General features: G+C 34.7%; 1 protein-coding gene across 3 annotated transcripts in view; it reads right to left on the bottom strand.

Annotated features, from left to right (window-relative positions):
• The window catches only part of LOC142336229 (transient receptor potential cation channel subfamily A member 1 homolog), a 150,618-nt gene that overhangs the window by 80,933 nt on the left and 53,312 nt on the right, over window positions 1–16,373 (bottom strand). For all 3 annotated transcript variants that reach the window (XM_075384906.1, XM_075384907.1, XM_075384908.1), the window contains exon 10: window positions 978–1,108. In XM_075384906.1, coding sequence (XP_075241021.1) covers window positions 978–1,108 — 131 coding nt within the window. The remainder of the gene's footprint in view (window positions 1–977; window positions 1,109–16,373) is intronic.

The following is a 16,373-nucleotide window of genomic DNA, read 5'->3' as shown; positions in this document are numbered from 1 at the left end:
GCACGGGGGGGCTGATGGGGGTGCGGCAACAGTGGGGGGGGGGGGGGTCTTCAACCTCTAAGAACCACCCTCCATACCATAAGTATATGTCTCCAAAACAGTGTCTTTGAATCGCATACTTGGAGACTATTGAGCTGAAAAGGCTCTAAGAGCACTTAATTCCCGCTGGGCGCTACCTCTTTATCCCGTTTATGAGGACGAAAAGTCAAATGGGGTAGACGGAAAATGGGTGAAGCGGAAAATCGCATAAAAAAGACTAACAGCACTAATATAATTGCTACAAACTTCGTTTGAGAGCAATTAAAAAACCGTTCAAAGAACCTAAAACAATTCATGGAAAAATGCAAAAATTGTCAAAACTCAAAAATTTTGAAAACTATACGACAATTTTATGCCGATTTGAAAAGCCTTATTAGGCACACAAAAAACTGTGGTATCAACTGCTGAGGGTTGAACATTAATGCAGCATTGACCAATAGTAGTTATTGATTGAAAACAGCTTGCAAGCAAAAAAAACGCTTTGAAAGAAAACCAAGACTCCTCTTCGAGTCGTGAAAACCAAGATAAGGCCAATAACAGCTCCGGCTATCGCTTTGTTGCTAGTAACCAAAACCAATTTCAGCACGCTTTCCATTAATTTCAGCTGCTTGAAATTGTTGATGACATAGCAGTTTAGATCACGCACAAAACAAGAAGTCAAGAAGATCGCCAAAGGATAGTCTCAATCGAAAAGTCAAAACGGTGAAGCAGAAATTTTGCATGAAGACACGACAATAGTTGCTTGCTGAAGACATTGTTCGAGATCAATTTAAAACAAATCCCTTAGGCATACTCGAGACTGCAACCAAAACCAACTATTAATGTCAACATGCAAATACACTTAGAGACTAGTAAAACCCTAAGAGCACTGGACAGCGACTAAAACCACTTTACCAATATATCGCTTATTATTACTTTACCAAATAATAATAAGTTACCTGGCATGCGTCGAATGAGTTTCCTCATTGGTGTATTGGTTAGGGTTGTGTCTTTGTCATTGAAGGCTGTTCTGTTCTGCAGCGCATACTTCCACCACTCTTCATTGTCCAAAATTGCCTCCACGCATTGCCTATAAAGATACGTTAAAGTATGCATGCTACCTAAGTCAACTTTCCACAAAATTATTGTTACATTAGTTGTTAAAGTTCTACACTTCGCGTAAATTGGCCAAAGAGTCTGTCCATTGAAAATCAAACCAACAATCAGGATAAAGCATCCGTGCTTTTCATAACTTATTCTGAACGATCACTTAGACGGGTAATCAAAAGACAGCATTGCCTTCAACTTTCCCGCGAAAATAAAAACTATGCATGGCTTAGAACATACTGCCTTTCAATAAGAGTTAAAAAAACGAAGTAAAGAACAGAGCCGGTTCGAAACAGACGTCCGTGCCGTATAATACAGATCGAAACAGCTTAGTTAAGAGTTATGATGCAACAACCTATAAAAATTAACAAAAAAAATCAGTTTTTCAATTTAAAATCTAATTGCTTAATTCGTCCTACTCCTGAAACGTTATTACAAACAGCCTTGCCAAAATTTATAGGACTTCGAGTAACCTAAATGAGCGAAATATTAGTGTTAAAAACCATTTAGTGAACTGTGTGATAATCAGCGACCCGATTGTGTGGGACGCAATGTGAAGATAACTTTTCCTAGACGTCTGTGTTGAGCTGAATCAATCTCTTGATGAATTAGAAACAAGCCAGAATTCTTATTGTACTCACCCAATGAGAGGGGAGTATTTTCGTAAGCAATGTAATACAACAGGAGGGTACTTGAGCGCAGTTCATTAACGCGAGGAAATTAAAAAACGAGAGTTAAAAGGCTGAGGGAGAGATCGGAGAAAACCTTAAGATTGGCAATAAGAAAAAATCAGCAAACATTTAAATTTTAGATCAATATAAACCAAGATTATTTGATAATGGAGACCACGCAGATTTAATTAAAATATGTTAGTAACTAAAAAAAAAATTTAGTGAGGTACTTCATTTATGATTTCAAAACGCTAATCACAACAATTAAGCTGAAAGATTAATTGCCAATGAGTGTCACAAATGACGTTGAGCAGTTAAACGCAAGGATGGCAAGAAAATATGAAAATTTGATGGTTTGAAGTTTACGACAAAAAACGTACAACGAAAAAAAATCAGCATCAGACACCGAGACAAAAAAAGAACTGTCGAATTACAATTCGACAGTTCAACACATAGTAGAACATAGCCTGCAACTTGTCGAAATTGCCGGAAAATCGCCGCAGTTGCCGTCCCCCTGACGCACATCGGAATTGAAACGGAAAGAAAAAAGACAAAGTGACAGAATTTTTTTCAAGAGACGAAACGTGTTCTAAATTGGCGTGCAATTCTTCATTGCATGCGAGTAAGATGAGGAAGGAGCCTCTTCTACTTCCTACTCTAAAAAATAGAGCACACAAGTCTGCATGTCAAATTAATTCCCTCCGACCAGGTTAGTTTATCCTGTTTCAAGGCCAAAATTTTCGCTAAGATGAAGGCGAACATCTCTCCAAAAATGTCAGCGCACCAATTACAACCAGATTGTAAAACAGTAACACACAAAAATCATATGAATAGCTTTCTAGGCTATTAATCACTACTGAAATACAGAACAATCAATTTCGGTCGAAATCTGAAGTTTTGAGCTTTCGCTAATTCTCTCAGAAATGCCAGCATCCAAAAACCTGCAATTTACTTCTACCCTACATACAACATGGGCTTTCAAATTATACTACTATTGTCCTGATCGCATGAATACTTCGAGTGGTCTATCTTTAAATCATTTTAATCAATTTGCTCATATTTGCTACAGCTCAGGTAGCGACGTGTTTCATTAAAAACATAGCTAGCCGATTGCCAGAAAATAGCCGCAATAGCTTTGTAGATGGGCAGATAGTAAAAGAAACACCAAAAAATTCCTTTTTATGAAATGCTGAGATGTTACATTTTTTTATAAAGAATTTGTTTATCCTAATGCTGCTTCTATTCACTACTCTCAATTAAGCCTCAATTAAAGTGACACAATCACTTGACCTTATCTCTTTGAATTAAAGTGAAAAGTCAATTTTAGAGTAAGGAGGTCATTTTTGAATGAGGTAAGTCACTTGTGACCAAAAAACTTCTTCACGCGAATGAACAAAATCTCGTTCAAATAATTGTGAAAAATGACGTCACGCACGCAATTCAGTAGAAATTGCATGAACGAAAGAACAAAAAGCAGATTTGAAGTGATTGTTACGTCATATGGTCGCAACAAAATCTTGACGAAAAAAAACATAGCCGGGAAAAATCCGTAAAAAACCCGAGGTCGTCTTCGTGAAAGAATTACCTTTTAAATGAACTGGTTCCTACTAAAGTGACTAATAACAAAAGAAAATCAGTCAAAAAATGAAGATAAAATCAATTTAACTAAAAAAATTACATAACTATTATAAAACAAGCCAAAAATTTTGTACGCAATTAAAAACATCAAAGAACGCGAGTGGCAAAAGTCAAGCCATGTTAGGCTCCCAGAGCATTATTTTTGAAGAAAAGTTTGAATACTGCAAGAAAGGGCCAGAAATTGTTACCAAATTTATCAATTTCCGTAGGTTCACTCAAGCGATAAACACAAAATAAACAACAGTTGTCTCTTTAAATCACAAAAAACGCAAGAAAAGTAAATGACCAAAAAATTAATCAAATCGAAATGAATCATGAAAAAGACTAAAGAGACAGAACAATATTCAAACGCAAAAAATTGTATGTTACCAAAACCAAGCCCAAAGAATATTCACAGAACAAAAATGTTGCCCGAAAAATGTAATACAGAAGCTAGCAACACCTCAATGCCACACTTTTAATAAAAGCAATCGCAAACAAAAAAAACTTTTCTAAAGTTTCTAAACAAAAAAAATTCTAAAGAAAAGGACTAAAATTATTAGCTCAACTCGATGGTCTTCAATTTAAGGAAGGCGGGGCGAGAAAACTATAGGCCTTAGGAGAATGTTAGAAAGAAACATTGTAGAATGTGGACAATACATACACTATGAAAAAGATTTAAAAAGTTGTTTACTTTTTAAAAAAGCAAAATACATTAAAAAAAAATTGGTCCAGACGGACGAAAACACGGCTACAAACTGTCATCTATATGCGCCAATCTCTCAAAATATCGCCAATCTCTCTATATCTCTCTATATCGCCTCTTTTCACATCCAAAAAGTCATTCACTGAATGCAGCACATGAACCAAAAACTTCTCTCGCTCAGTAAAAGTTAGTTTACACGGCAATTTTACTCCCTTTCACTATGTCAAAACACCGCCTGAACAAATGATACTTCCGGTTGAAAAACCTTAAGAAAACCAATACTCCTCACCGAGTCGTGAAGAAACCCAAGAGCAGGCCACTAATAGCCTCAGCTATCGCTTCGCGGCTATTGATAAACTATTAAGTTTAAGCTACATAATCAGTTTGAGCATATCATAGAACATAAATCTGTTTTCATTTAACAACGACTCAAAAATATCAGAGTTTGACCAGTAAATCTCAAACGGAGTCACATTTTATTGAATTAGCATTGAAACACTTCTTAATCTCATTGACTCGAAATTCAAGGCTTTACATGTACATTTTAAGTCAAACAGAAGACAATTTCCTTTAAAATTGAAAAAAGCGCCCTAGGATAACATTTTTAACAGCAATTAAACTATCAATTTTCAAATACCCACGGTCAACTCTGAACTACCTTTTATTCCAATAATAAGTTGGCTGCGAACACGAAAGTCAATTAGTCTTGTTTCTACCTCAAGAAACAAATACTTTAACTGTATTCACATTGTAATCGACCACCATGTTACCGGACCCAACCATGAGATGAAAGGATCAGATGAATTAACTAGTGTAAAGTTTGCAAGAAAGAATTTAATGAACGCACTCTCCGAGTCAGCGACTTGCATGTTGAATGTCAATATTTTTGGCCTGCTCGCATTGCACCAAACATGAAATAAATATCGACTATGACAAGTTGATCTCTATTTTAAAAAAGCATCAGTACACTTAATCGTGGCTAAAAGAGTTAGGCAGAGTATATTATTATGAATTGAAAGCGTTATCATGTAGGTCAGTTTTTATCAGCCGCAATGATATTTAATGCGGCAAAAACTTAGTCCTAACAATAACCATTACAAGTGGACTACAAATTAGAATAGGAAATAAGAAAGAAAGAAAATAGACTAAGATGATTGCAAAATGTGTAAATGAATTTTATATTCAAATTAATTGTAAGAAAAAGCCAATGATTTCTACTGTTTCGATCCCACTTACTGGGGGGAGAAACAATATACTCAATTGGGTTTGTTTGTTCAGTCAATTTTGGCCGATTGATATATTAATCGTAGAAAAATTTTTCTGGAAACTTCGACAATTCTCTGGTAATTTCTTGTTTCTGCCTGTAATTTGAATACTGCAAGAAATGGCCAAAAATTGATTCCAAACTTATCCATTTCCGTAGGTTCACTCAATCGAAACACTACTTTAAAAAATAAAACAGTAATCAAAGGGAAACTAAATAAACTTTGTCGCTTTGACAATAAACATCAGTTTTCATCGAGTTGAGCTAATAATTTTCGTCTTTTTCTTCAGAATTTTTCTATATTTTTTGTTTGCGATTGCTTTTATTAATTTAATTTCATTTAATTTAAAATCACAAGGAACGCAAGAAAAGTAAATGACCAAAAAATTAATGAAATCGAAATGAATCATGAAAAAGACTAAAGAGACAGAACAATATTCAAATGCAAAAAATTGTATGTTACCAAAACAAAACCAAAAGCATATACGCAGAACAAGAATGTTGCCCAAAACTTGTAAAAGAAGCTAGCAAAACCTCAATGCCATACTTGCAATAAAAGCAATCGCAAACAAAAAAACTTTAGAAAAATTTTAAAGAAAAAGACAAAAATTATTAGTTCAACACAATGGTTTCCAATTTAATGAGGCGGGGCTAAAAAACAATAGGTCTTAGGAGAATGTTAGAAAGAAACATTGTAGAATGTGGACAATACATACACTGTAAAAAAGGTTAAAAAACTACTTCGCAATTTCTGAAAATTGAAAAAACTAAATTGGGAACTCAAATTAAAAATCAAAATGAAAAAGTTGAGGTAAAACATGGATTTTTTGTTTTTAAGCAATCGAGGTTTATGATCAAAACATGGCCATCTTCGTAATGTCTCAGTAAGAAGCGAAAAGAGCTCAATTGCGAAACAACAAAAACAATTTGAAAAAACATGTTCAAAAATGGTTAAAATTTCCAATGAATTTTAAAGAGTTATCGGAAGAACAATTCAATTAGCAACAAAACGAAACAAAAAACACCGATGGTGCACCTAAAGAATTTTTATCGTAAATAAACTCAAAGTTCACACAAAAAAATTTAAAAAACTTTGACAAAAACAGCCAAAATCGGATTAGTATGTGCACAACAATGTACATAAGTGTACAAAAAAACACCTCAAATTTTACTCACTTTCACTATTAGGTCAAAATACCGCCTGAACAAATGATACTACCAGTTAAAAAGCCTTAAGAAAACCAATACTCCTCACCGAGTCGTGAAGAAACCCAAGAGCAGGCCACTAATAGCCTCAGCTATCGCTTCGCGGCTATTGATAAACTATTAAGTTTAAGCTACATAATCAGTTTGAGCATATCATAGAACATAAATCTGTTTTCATTTAACAACGACTCAAAAATATCAGAGTTTGACCAGTAAATCTCAAACGGAGTCACATTTTATTGAATTAGCGTTGAAACACTTCTTAATCTCATTGACTCGAAATTCAAGGCTTTACATGTACATTTTAAGTCAAACGGAAGACAATTTCCTTCAAAATTGAAAAAAGCGCCCAGGGATAACTTTTTTAACAGCAATTAAACTATCAATTTTCAAATACCCATGGTCAACTCTGAACTACCTTTTATTCCACTGATAAATTGGCTGCGAACACGAAAGTCAATTCGACTTGTTTTTACCTCAAGAAACAAATACTTTAACTGTATTCACATTGTTTGATACCGGACCCATCCACATGTTACCGGACCCAACCATGAGATGAACAGATCAGATGAATTAACTAGTGTAAAGTTTGCTAGACAGAATTTAATGAACGCACTCTCCGAGTCAGCGACTTGCATGTTAAATGTCAATATTTTTGGCCAGCTCGCATTGCACCAAACATGAATTAAATATCAACAAGGATAAGTTGATCTCAATTTTAAAAAAGCATCAGAACCATCAATCGTGGCTAACAGAGTTTGGCAGAGTATATTATTATGAACTGAAAGCGTTATCATATAAGTCAGTTTTTATCAGCCGCAATGATATTTAATGCGGCAAAAACTTAATCCTAACAATAACCATTACAATTGGACTACAAATTAGAATAGGGAATAAGAAAGAAAATAGACTAAGATGATTGCAAAATGTGTAAACGAATTTCATATTCAAATTAATTGTATGAAAAAGCCAACTATTTTTACTGTTTCGATCCCACTTACTGGGGGAGAAACAATATACTCAATTGGGTTTGTTTGTTCAGTCAATTTTGGCCGATTGATTAATCGTAGAGAAATTTTTCTGGACACTTCGACAATTTTCTCTGGTATTTTCTTGTTTCTCCCTGTAATTTTTGTTCTTTGAGTAGTCGTAAGAAATTTTCTGATTAATGACAGGTCTGAATAGCCTCTTTTTAAGCGGTTGAAAAAATTATTCAATGCTGTCAGTTGATAGCTAATGGTTTATAATTTTGACGTTATTGGTTTTCAAAAGATTCAATGTTTTTTCGAACTTTTCTTTTATATTCCTTTTGTCAACTTGAAACGTAGTCTAATCAATCAGAGGTACCATCCACTTTCTTGTCGAAGACAGTGCCATTTTGTTTCTTGAGGACTTACAAGTAAATCTATGTAGAAGTTTTTAAGATTGTGATTTTTTATGACTTCGCGCTTTTTTCTTATGTAGACTGATTATATAGTCCCATTAAGGTCAGGTCGCATCTGCTTTGTTATTAAGGACAAATCAGCTTGTGTATTTTAGGTTTCATCTTTAGTTTTCATGGTACTTCGAATGTGTTAATATGTGCTTTTAAAAATAGATATTGAGTTTTGCCTAAATATTTTTTCTTTTGTTTATTTTGTCGTTTGTATTGTATTGTAGTCTTATTAATGGCAAGGCATCTCTAATGAGGCTTGGCACTATATAATTCTTTCAGTAGTTTCGATTTGTAACAGGTTTTTTTTTAACTCAAACATTGCTTTGTGTATATCTTTTCTATTCTCTTCATTTGGTAGACAATGCAGTCAAAAATGTGGATGAGCGGGATCGGAAAACTGCGCACAAACGCACATTACCACACCTCCTTTAGTAAAGCACAAGAACAAGAAATGTCGCCAGAAATGTACTAAAAAAACCGCCGGCAGATTGCCGGAATAGCTGCGAAATAGACTTTCATGCCCTAAAAGAAAGATAGAAACAGATACAGAAGTGAATTGAAAAAAGTTATTGCCGCTGCCTGAAAAACTCACAAGATAAAGTCAACGGGGTGTAATATTGAGAACACTTTTGGGAGCAAAACTATTTTGACAGTTCAGAGGTTCGAACACTGATCTTCTGTGTAAGAAACGGAGACATTATCCACTCGGCTATCGGGCACTTGCACTCATGGATCTTAAATCACTTTTGTTTTAGCAACAGATATAATTTAAAAATAAGAGCGCAGAGAGCAAGAAATCAAGCGTGAAAAAGCCACTTGAAAAGTCAAGAGACGGAATGTTCTAGAACAAATGTAAAAGAAAAAAGCGCGCCAGACAATGAAACAAAAAAACCAAGAGCACCGCAATATAGCTACGCTCAGCTTAAAGCTTCGCAGCTATAATAAAGAAATTGATTTAAAAAAGACAGTGCATGCACATTTGAAGCAATAAACTGGTTCCACTTGAAAGAACTCTAGGTGTTGATTGTCAATTGTTACTAGGTTCCAATTTTTCTCATTCTCTGGCAATTATCATGTAATACAAATAAGTTACTGTAACCTCAATTGGTGCTAAATATCATTTAAACAACATAGCTGGCAGATTGCAAGAAAACAGCCGCAATAGCTTCGTAGATCTGATGTCTCAAAAAAACAAACATAGCCGGCAGATTGCCGGAAGAGCTGCGAAAGAATAGACCTGCGTGCCATATAATAGAGATAGAAACAGATACAGATCTAAATTGAAAAAATCGACACCGCTCAAAAAACTAGGCTAAAAAACATTCAGCGATAAATTAGTAAAGCTTGTTAAAATTCATTCCACAGCAGCCTCTTATTAGGGACATTTACTGCACATAGGAGTTCCTTTGACCTTAAACAAATTCAAATTAAACTTAAGTTTTGAAGTGCAAAAGTCATTTTATTAAGTGAGGTAAGTCACGTATGATCAAAATCTAATCACGCCAATAACCTAAAAACTTTCGCTAAAGCGAGTGAGAAATGACGTCACGCGCGCAAATGCCGTTAGTGAGAGGAAGAAGTCGTTCAGAAAATTTGATTTTTTCAGCTTTGCTGAGTGAACAAATGTAAAACGAAAAAAGAGCGTCAGACGACGAAACAAAAAACATAGCAGGACAAGTCCTGACGTACAATTCAAAGAATTTTTATTGACTAAACAATAAACGACTTATAACAGACTATGAGTGAATTGCGAAAATCATTTCTAAAAAAAATCAGATAAAAAAAATTAAAAAAACACAAAAAATCGGTGTCAAAATGCCGCATGTGAACAAAACACCACTAGCGAGAAATGAAAATTTGGTTCACACAAAAAACTAGGCCTAGAATGAGCTATTAATGGATTGGGAAAACCATTTAGAAAAAACCCGATCCAAAAAAATCGAAAAAACAGTAAAAATCAAAGTGAAATTGCCGCATGTGAACAAAAAAACGACTAGCGAGAAAGCGAATTTTTGTTCACACACCATTTTCTCACTCTACTTTAAAATTAGAGCGAAAAAATTTCACGCCGCAAAACCACTCGCTTTTTCGCTCCATTTCCTGTTTCGGCGTGACCAAAATCACTACTCCAATTTGACTTCAAAAATCATGAAAATGTGTGAACAGATCTTAAAAAAAAGACAGCGCCCCAAAACAATTCAAATTCTTTGAATTGTAAAAAACCAAGAGCACCGCAATATAGCTACGCTCAGCTTACAGCTTCGCAGCTATAATAAAAAAAGACAGACCAAAATAATAGTCTCTTTATTGAAGGCTGAGATGTTATATTCTGATTAAGAATCTGTATAAGTTATTGCCGTCTCTATTAGTTGCTCTCAAATAACTGTCAATTAGAATGACACACATTCACTTGACCTTACCTCTTTGAATTAAAGCAAAGAAAACTCAATTTTAAAGTTAGGAAGTCATTTTTGAGAGTGAGGTAAGTCACGTGTGACCAAAAATTTAATCAAGCGAATGAAAACAGAAACTTGCTCCGCTTAGGGCAAAAAATGACGTCACGCACGCACTTCAGTTGAAATTGCATGAACGGATGAACAAAACGCAGATTTGAAGAAGTTGTGACGTCATATGATTGTAACAAAAATCTTGACGACGAAATAAAAAACATAGCAGGACAAGTCCTGACGTACAATTCAAAGAATTTTAATTGACTAAACAAAAAACTAGGCCTAGAACGGACTATGAGTGAATTCGGAAAATTCAAAAAAAATCAGATCAAAAGACCCAAAAAAACCAGTAAAACAGAAAATCAATGTCAAAATGCCGCTAGCGAGAACAAAAACCACTAGCGAGAAACGTAAATTTGATTCTAACAAAAAATTAGGCCTATAATGAACTATGAATGGGTTGGAAAAACCATTTAGAAAAATCCGATCCAACAAATTGAAGAAACCGCGAAAACCAAAGTGAAATTCCCGCTTGTGAGCAAAAAACCACTAGCAAAAAACGGGTTTTTGTTCAAACACCGTTTACTCACTCTACTTTAAAATTAGAGCAAAAAATTTCACGCCGCAAAACAACTCACTTTTTTGCTCCACTTCCTGTTTCGGCGTGACCAAAATCACTTCTCCAATTTGACTTCAAAAATCATGAAAATGTGTGAACAGATCTTTAAAAAAGACCGCCCTAATACAATTAAAATTCTTTGAGTTTTAAAAAACCAAGAAGGCCAATAATAGCCCCAGATATCGAAGGAGGTTAGCTTAAGATTAATAGATATCAATTGAGGGGAGTGGAGGTGAAGGGAGTAGTGGAGCGTGGAGGAGGGAGCGGGGTGGGTGCTGGGACTCAAGCGTGCGTGCAGGGTTTCGGGTGGAATGAGGTGTAGGGAGTGGACGATGGTGAGCAAGCGGGGGTGGAGTGTATTCGTGTATTGCGGGTGGATTGGGAGACTAAAATAATTGCTACTACTGCAGGCAATATTCAAAAAATTCACTTGAAAATTTTAAAAACAAATGGTATCCAAGAAAAAACAACTAGCTATCAATTGAACCAAATGAGCATTAGGACGTTGATGAGACCTATCATCAGGAAAAGTAAGAAACAAAAACCAACAAATACGAGTAAGACTCGTATATTAAAATATATTTTATTAAAAAAATATTGTCCCAGTCATAAAAACCAAAAGATATCGACTAACAAAGTGAATTAACTCCACTTACTGCTCATTAGAAAGCCAATAGTATCTGTCCTTCATGAGAATAAATACCAGGACAAAAGAACAACTAAAAGAACCCACTCATCAATATTTTATGAAAAAAGTGCCCAAGTACAAAAAAGCATTCGCTCACAAAAAAACTTCAAAAAGCTTCAATTAAGTCAAACTAGCTAGGGGGACTTTCTTAAAAAAGCTAATAAAACAAAAGAAGAGAAAATACAGACAAAACTAAAGAATAGACAGAAACTTTTTGAAAACAGGTAATGTCAAAGTTAAAAAAGCTAAGCAAAATACACTCATCCAATTAAGGCGAGTCATTTATGCCTCATTTAAAACCAATGAGACTTGTCACTGATACCAAGTGACATGACAATAACTAGAACAGACAGGGCATAACGTAAGAAGTCACTGACTTTTGAAACAAAATAGCATTTGGTCACAAAACTCTTAGCTGGCCATTGGTGGTACAAAGACTTTCACATCTAAGAACCAGTAGAACACATGCATAAACATCAGTACCATTCGTGTAGAAATATCGTTGAAAACAAGTTAAATTGCCGCATGCAGAAAAAAACGAAAATTTGTTGAGAGTATTTTCGCATTTTTAAAATCTCTTCAGATAAATTCACGTACTTAAACGCCTCGTTTTTTAGCTCCCAGACCATTCCATGAACTTCGGGAAAAACGAAAACAATTTCCAATTTGTCTTATTCTACACACTTATGTCTTCAAAATCAAAAGCTTCATGATAAAATCTGCAAAACAACTAACTTGAAAACTAGCAGATTTGTCCCCTACCTGATCGCAATTGGATAATCCCTACCTAATCCATTGGATAAAAATAAATGCAGAAAAAGCGTTGGATTTCTTTTTTAAGATAAGAAAATATAACAAATCCAAAAGAGAATTTTGAAAAAAAAACAGGAAACACCAAGACCAGAAAGTCTAAAAACAATTCCAAAGATGTCTCGAACATTCGACCTCCCAGACTGTCGTCTGATACCTTTACCAGTAAGCCACAACTACTTTGCTTTCTTGCTTGCTTACAATAATAGCCCTTATATTTGCAGAATACCTTAACTTCGGATGAGAGCAATTTAGATCACGTAAAAATGAAGATTTCAAGAGTGACAAAGTGAATAAATGCTTCAAAGCTTGTTCGAGAGCAATTAAAATCAGACAGCAACCAACCGCAAGTTATGAGTAAAGACAACAGCTACAAAGACGAAACAATGCCAGCATATTGCCACAGTACCTGCGAAATAGACTCGCGTGCCATATAATACATATAGAAACAGATACAGATCAATAATTTGAAAAAACTTCTGACACCGCTCAAAAAATTATGTAAAAATCATTAATCAATAAATTAAAAAGGTTTGCTGAAATATATTAAACAACCTTTTTTATTAGGGGCATTCATTCCACATACGCGTTCCTTTGCCTTTAAACTGATTAATATAGCCGGCAGATTGTCGGAAAATAGCGGCGATAGACGCTTGAGGCCTTCCATGAATTGAAACAACTACAGAAATAAGATAGTCGTCTTTTAAAAGACCACTAGACTTTTTGGATAAATTCGGACTGTCATTTTTATGAGACATATACGCTATAAGGAAAACCCTACTGGAGAATTTTCAAAATAAATATTCGAAATCCACACTCAACACTCTAATACTCAAGAATTGGGGCATATACGTTTGCCACGACTTAGATGCACACTATTGACCTTTAACTAGTAAACGTTCATAAAATTTAAAGTTGATTAAGTCAAGTAAGTCACGCAGTTGACCTAAAAGCAGAACAAATGACGTATGTCACGCATACAAATTTTAACTGCAAAGCAGAAGAGGTCACAGAAGTCATTAAAAAAGTCAATTCCAAGAAGTCAGGTCGTACGAAAAATCGATCGAGACGACGAGTTGAAAAAAAAATCACGATGTCTCCAATAAAAGCAACTGTCGCTTCGCGGCTATTAAAAATAAAGTTTTAAAGTGCAGAAGTCATTTTAATGAGTGAGGTAAGTCACGTATTATCAAAATCTAATCAAGCAAACGACTGAAAAATTGATTTTTTTCCGTCTTTGCGGTGTGAACAAAGTTAAAACGAAAAAGTAGCGTCAGACAATGAAACAAAAAACTTAGAAAGACAATTCCTGAACTACAATTCAAAGAACTTTCATTCACTAAACAACAAAACTTGACCTAGAATGGACAACAAATGGACTGGGAAAAACTATTAGAAAAAAAATCCGATCGGATAAAATGAAAAAACAGTAAATTCAAAGTGAAAATGCCGCATGTGAACAAAAAACCACTAGCTAGATAGCGAATCACCGTTGTTCAAGCACCGCGTTCCTACTAAACTTTGAAGTAAGAGCAAAAAATTCTCACGCCGCAAAACCACTGGCTTTTTCGCTCCACTTGATTTGGCGTAACCAAGATCACTTAAATTTATCTTCAAAAATCGTGAAAAAGTGTGATCTTGAAAAAACCAGCTCGGAAGAATTCCGAAAGGACCCGAAGATGTCTTTGCCAGAAAGCAGCCCATAAAAAAACTAGTTTCTGATGGCATTGAGCATTAAAGAAGAGAAAAGTCTTCAGCAAAGTAAAAACTAAAATTAGTATTTTAAATCGAAAAAATACAGAAATTCCTTTACGTTTTCAATTTCTAAAAAGGTAAATATACAAAAAGAAAACAATGTTTCAAGTAATCGAGTAAACTTTATTGCTCACACAAATTCAGAAAAGCCACAAAAATTTTGAAATAAAGCGACAAACATTAAGAAAAAAAGAAAACTTTTAACTACCTAAACTTTTCGCAACTTTGTGTAAAAACTCAAAGAAAAAATTTGCTTGGTACCAAGGAATCCGTAATTAATTTGTAATAGAAAATGCTTACGGGCACAAAACTTCAATTCACGCACATCAGGCAGTAAAGCATTAATGGGCCAAAAATCGCTAAAATAGCATTTAAGCCGGAAAATTAGTTGAAAAACATTCAAATTAGCGTAAAACTGCCTTCAATTACCAAAACCTTCGAAACGATATCAAAACAACTTGCAAATCATAAATTTGGTCTAAAATAAACATTTAAACAACAGAAATTTTAAAACATAGCTGGCAAATTGCCAGAAAATAGCCGCAATAGCTTCATAGATCTGTAGTCTCAAAGAGAAGGTAAACAGACGGACCAAAAAAGAAACTTATTCTTTTCATTAGGGGCTGAGATGTTAAAATTTTGATTGAGAACCTGCATAACTTACTGCTGTTGCTATTAGTTGCTCTTAAATAACCTTCAATTAGAGTGACATGCACTCATTTGACCTTATCTCTTTGAATTAAAGCAAAGAAAACTCAATTTCAGAGTGAGGAAGTCATTGTTGAGAGTGAGGTAAGTCACGTGTGACCAAAAATTTAATCACCCGAATGAACAAAAAAACTAGCTCCACTAAGAGTGAAAAATGACGTCACGCACGCAATTCAGTTGAAATTGCATGAACGAATGAACAAAAAGCAGATTTGAAGTGGTTGTGACGTCATATGGTCGTAACAAAAATGGCGACGAAATAAATAAAAAACCAAGAGAAGGCCAATAATAGCCTCAGCTATCGCTTCGCGGCTATTAAAAACAAAATCAGCTTGAAAAAGCCGCAAGTGAACAAAAAATAGTGCTCGATTGGTGAAAATTTTTTTTACTTAAATTTCTCGCTCTGTTTCAGAAGAAGGCATGAACTAAAGAACCTCTTTCTCCCTCCCTCTAACTTTTCACCGCTATTCGAATTGATAATTGGGTTTTCTTGCTTGCTCAATAAAAAATAAAACCATAAAGCCTCTTCGAGTCTTAAGACAGCGCCCAAAAACAGTTCACATTCTTTGAATTGTAAAAAAAAACAGGAGCACCGCAATATAGCTACGCTCAGCTTACAACTTTGCAGCTAGAAAACAAAGCCGGCAGATTGCCGAAAATAGCCACTGTTGACCCCGCTGACGGCCTTTTTGGGATTGAAACAGTTAGAAAAATAATGTTGCGACAACAAAAGCACTGTTTTAAATAGATTGTCTTGTATGATTCAATTGTGTTCTACAAATCAAAATCAAGTGATTGGGGAAAGATAACCAACAATACATAGCAAAAGGTGAAACTTATTTTCTAAAAAATATTGAGTACTAACATGTTGTCAAAACGATTTCAGGAACAGTCCCTGCTTATTTAATAAGTACCCACGCAACATCCAAACGCACTGAAAAACACTTAAACATGAGCACGAAGGAAAAACAACAAAAACTCTAGAACTGATGAGTATATTTTATGAAACAATGTGCTATGAAACCTTTCCTTGCTCTCACTTAGTAACAATAACCCTTCCAGCAACCCTAATTAAACAATTAAACATACGATATTCTAAAGGTAGATAAAACAGGAAATAGTCGAAAAACATGAAAATAGGAAATTTAGCCAATTTCAAAATTAGCCTATTTACATCAACTAAAACAAAATTAAAGTAAAATTAAGGGTATCAAGAGGCCACTGAAAGCAACATAGACACTAATTGCAACCAAAAAAATCACCAGAGAATTTAAATACATGAGAAAGTGTACAAAAACCGCTAAGAAAAGTCCCTAAAA

The sequence above is a fragment of the Convolutriloba macropyga genome, chromosome 3, assembly GCF_964194025.1.
Source record: "Convolutriloba macropyga chromosome 3, txConMacr16.3, whole genome shotgun sequence".
NCBI lineage: Eukaryota > Metazoa > Xenacoelomorpha > Acoela > Convolutidae > Convolutriloba > Convolutriloba macropyga.
The sequence above is the reverse complement of the archived record's forward strand: the minus strand, read 5'-3'. Positions and strand labels throughout refer to the sequence as shown.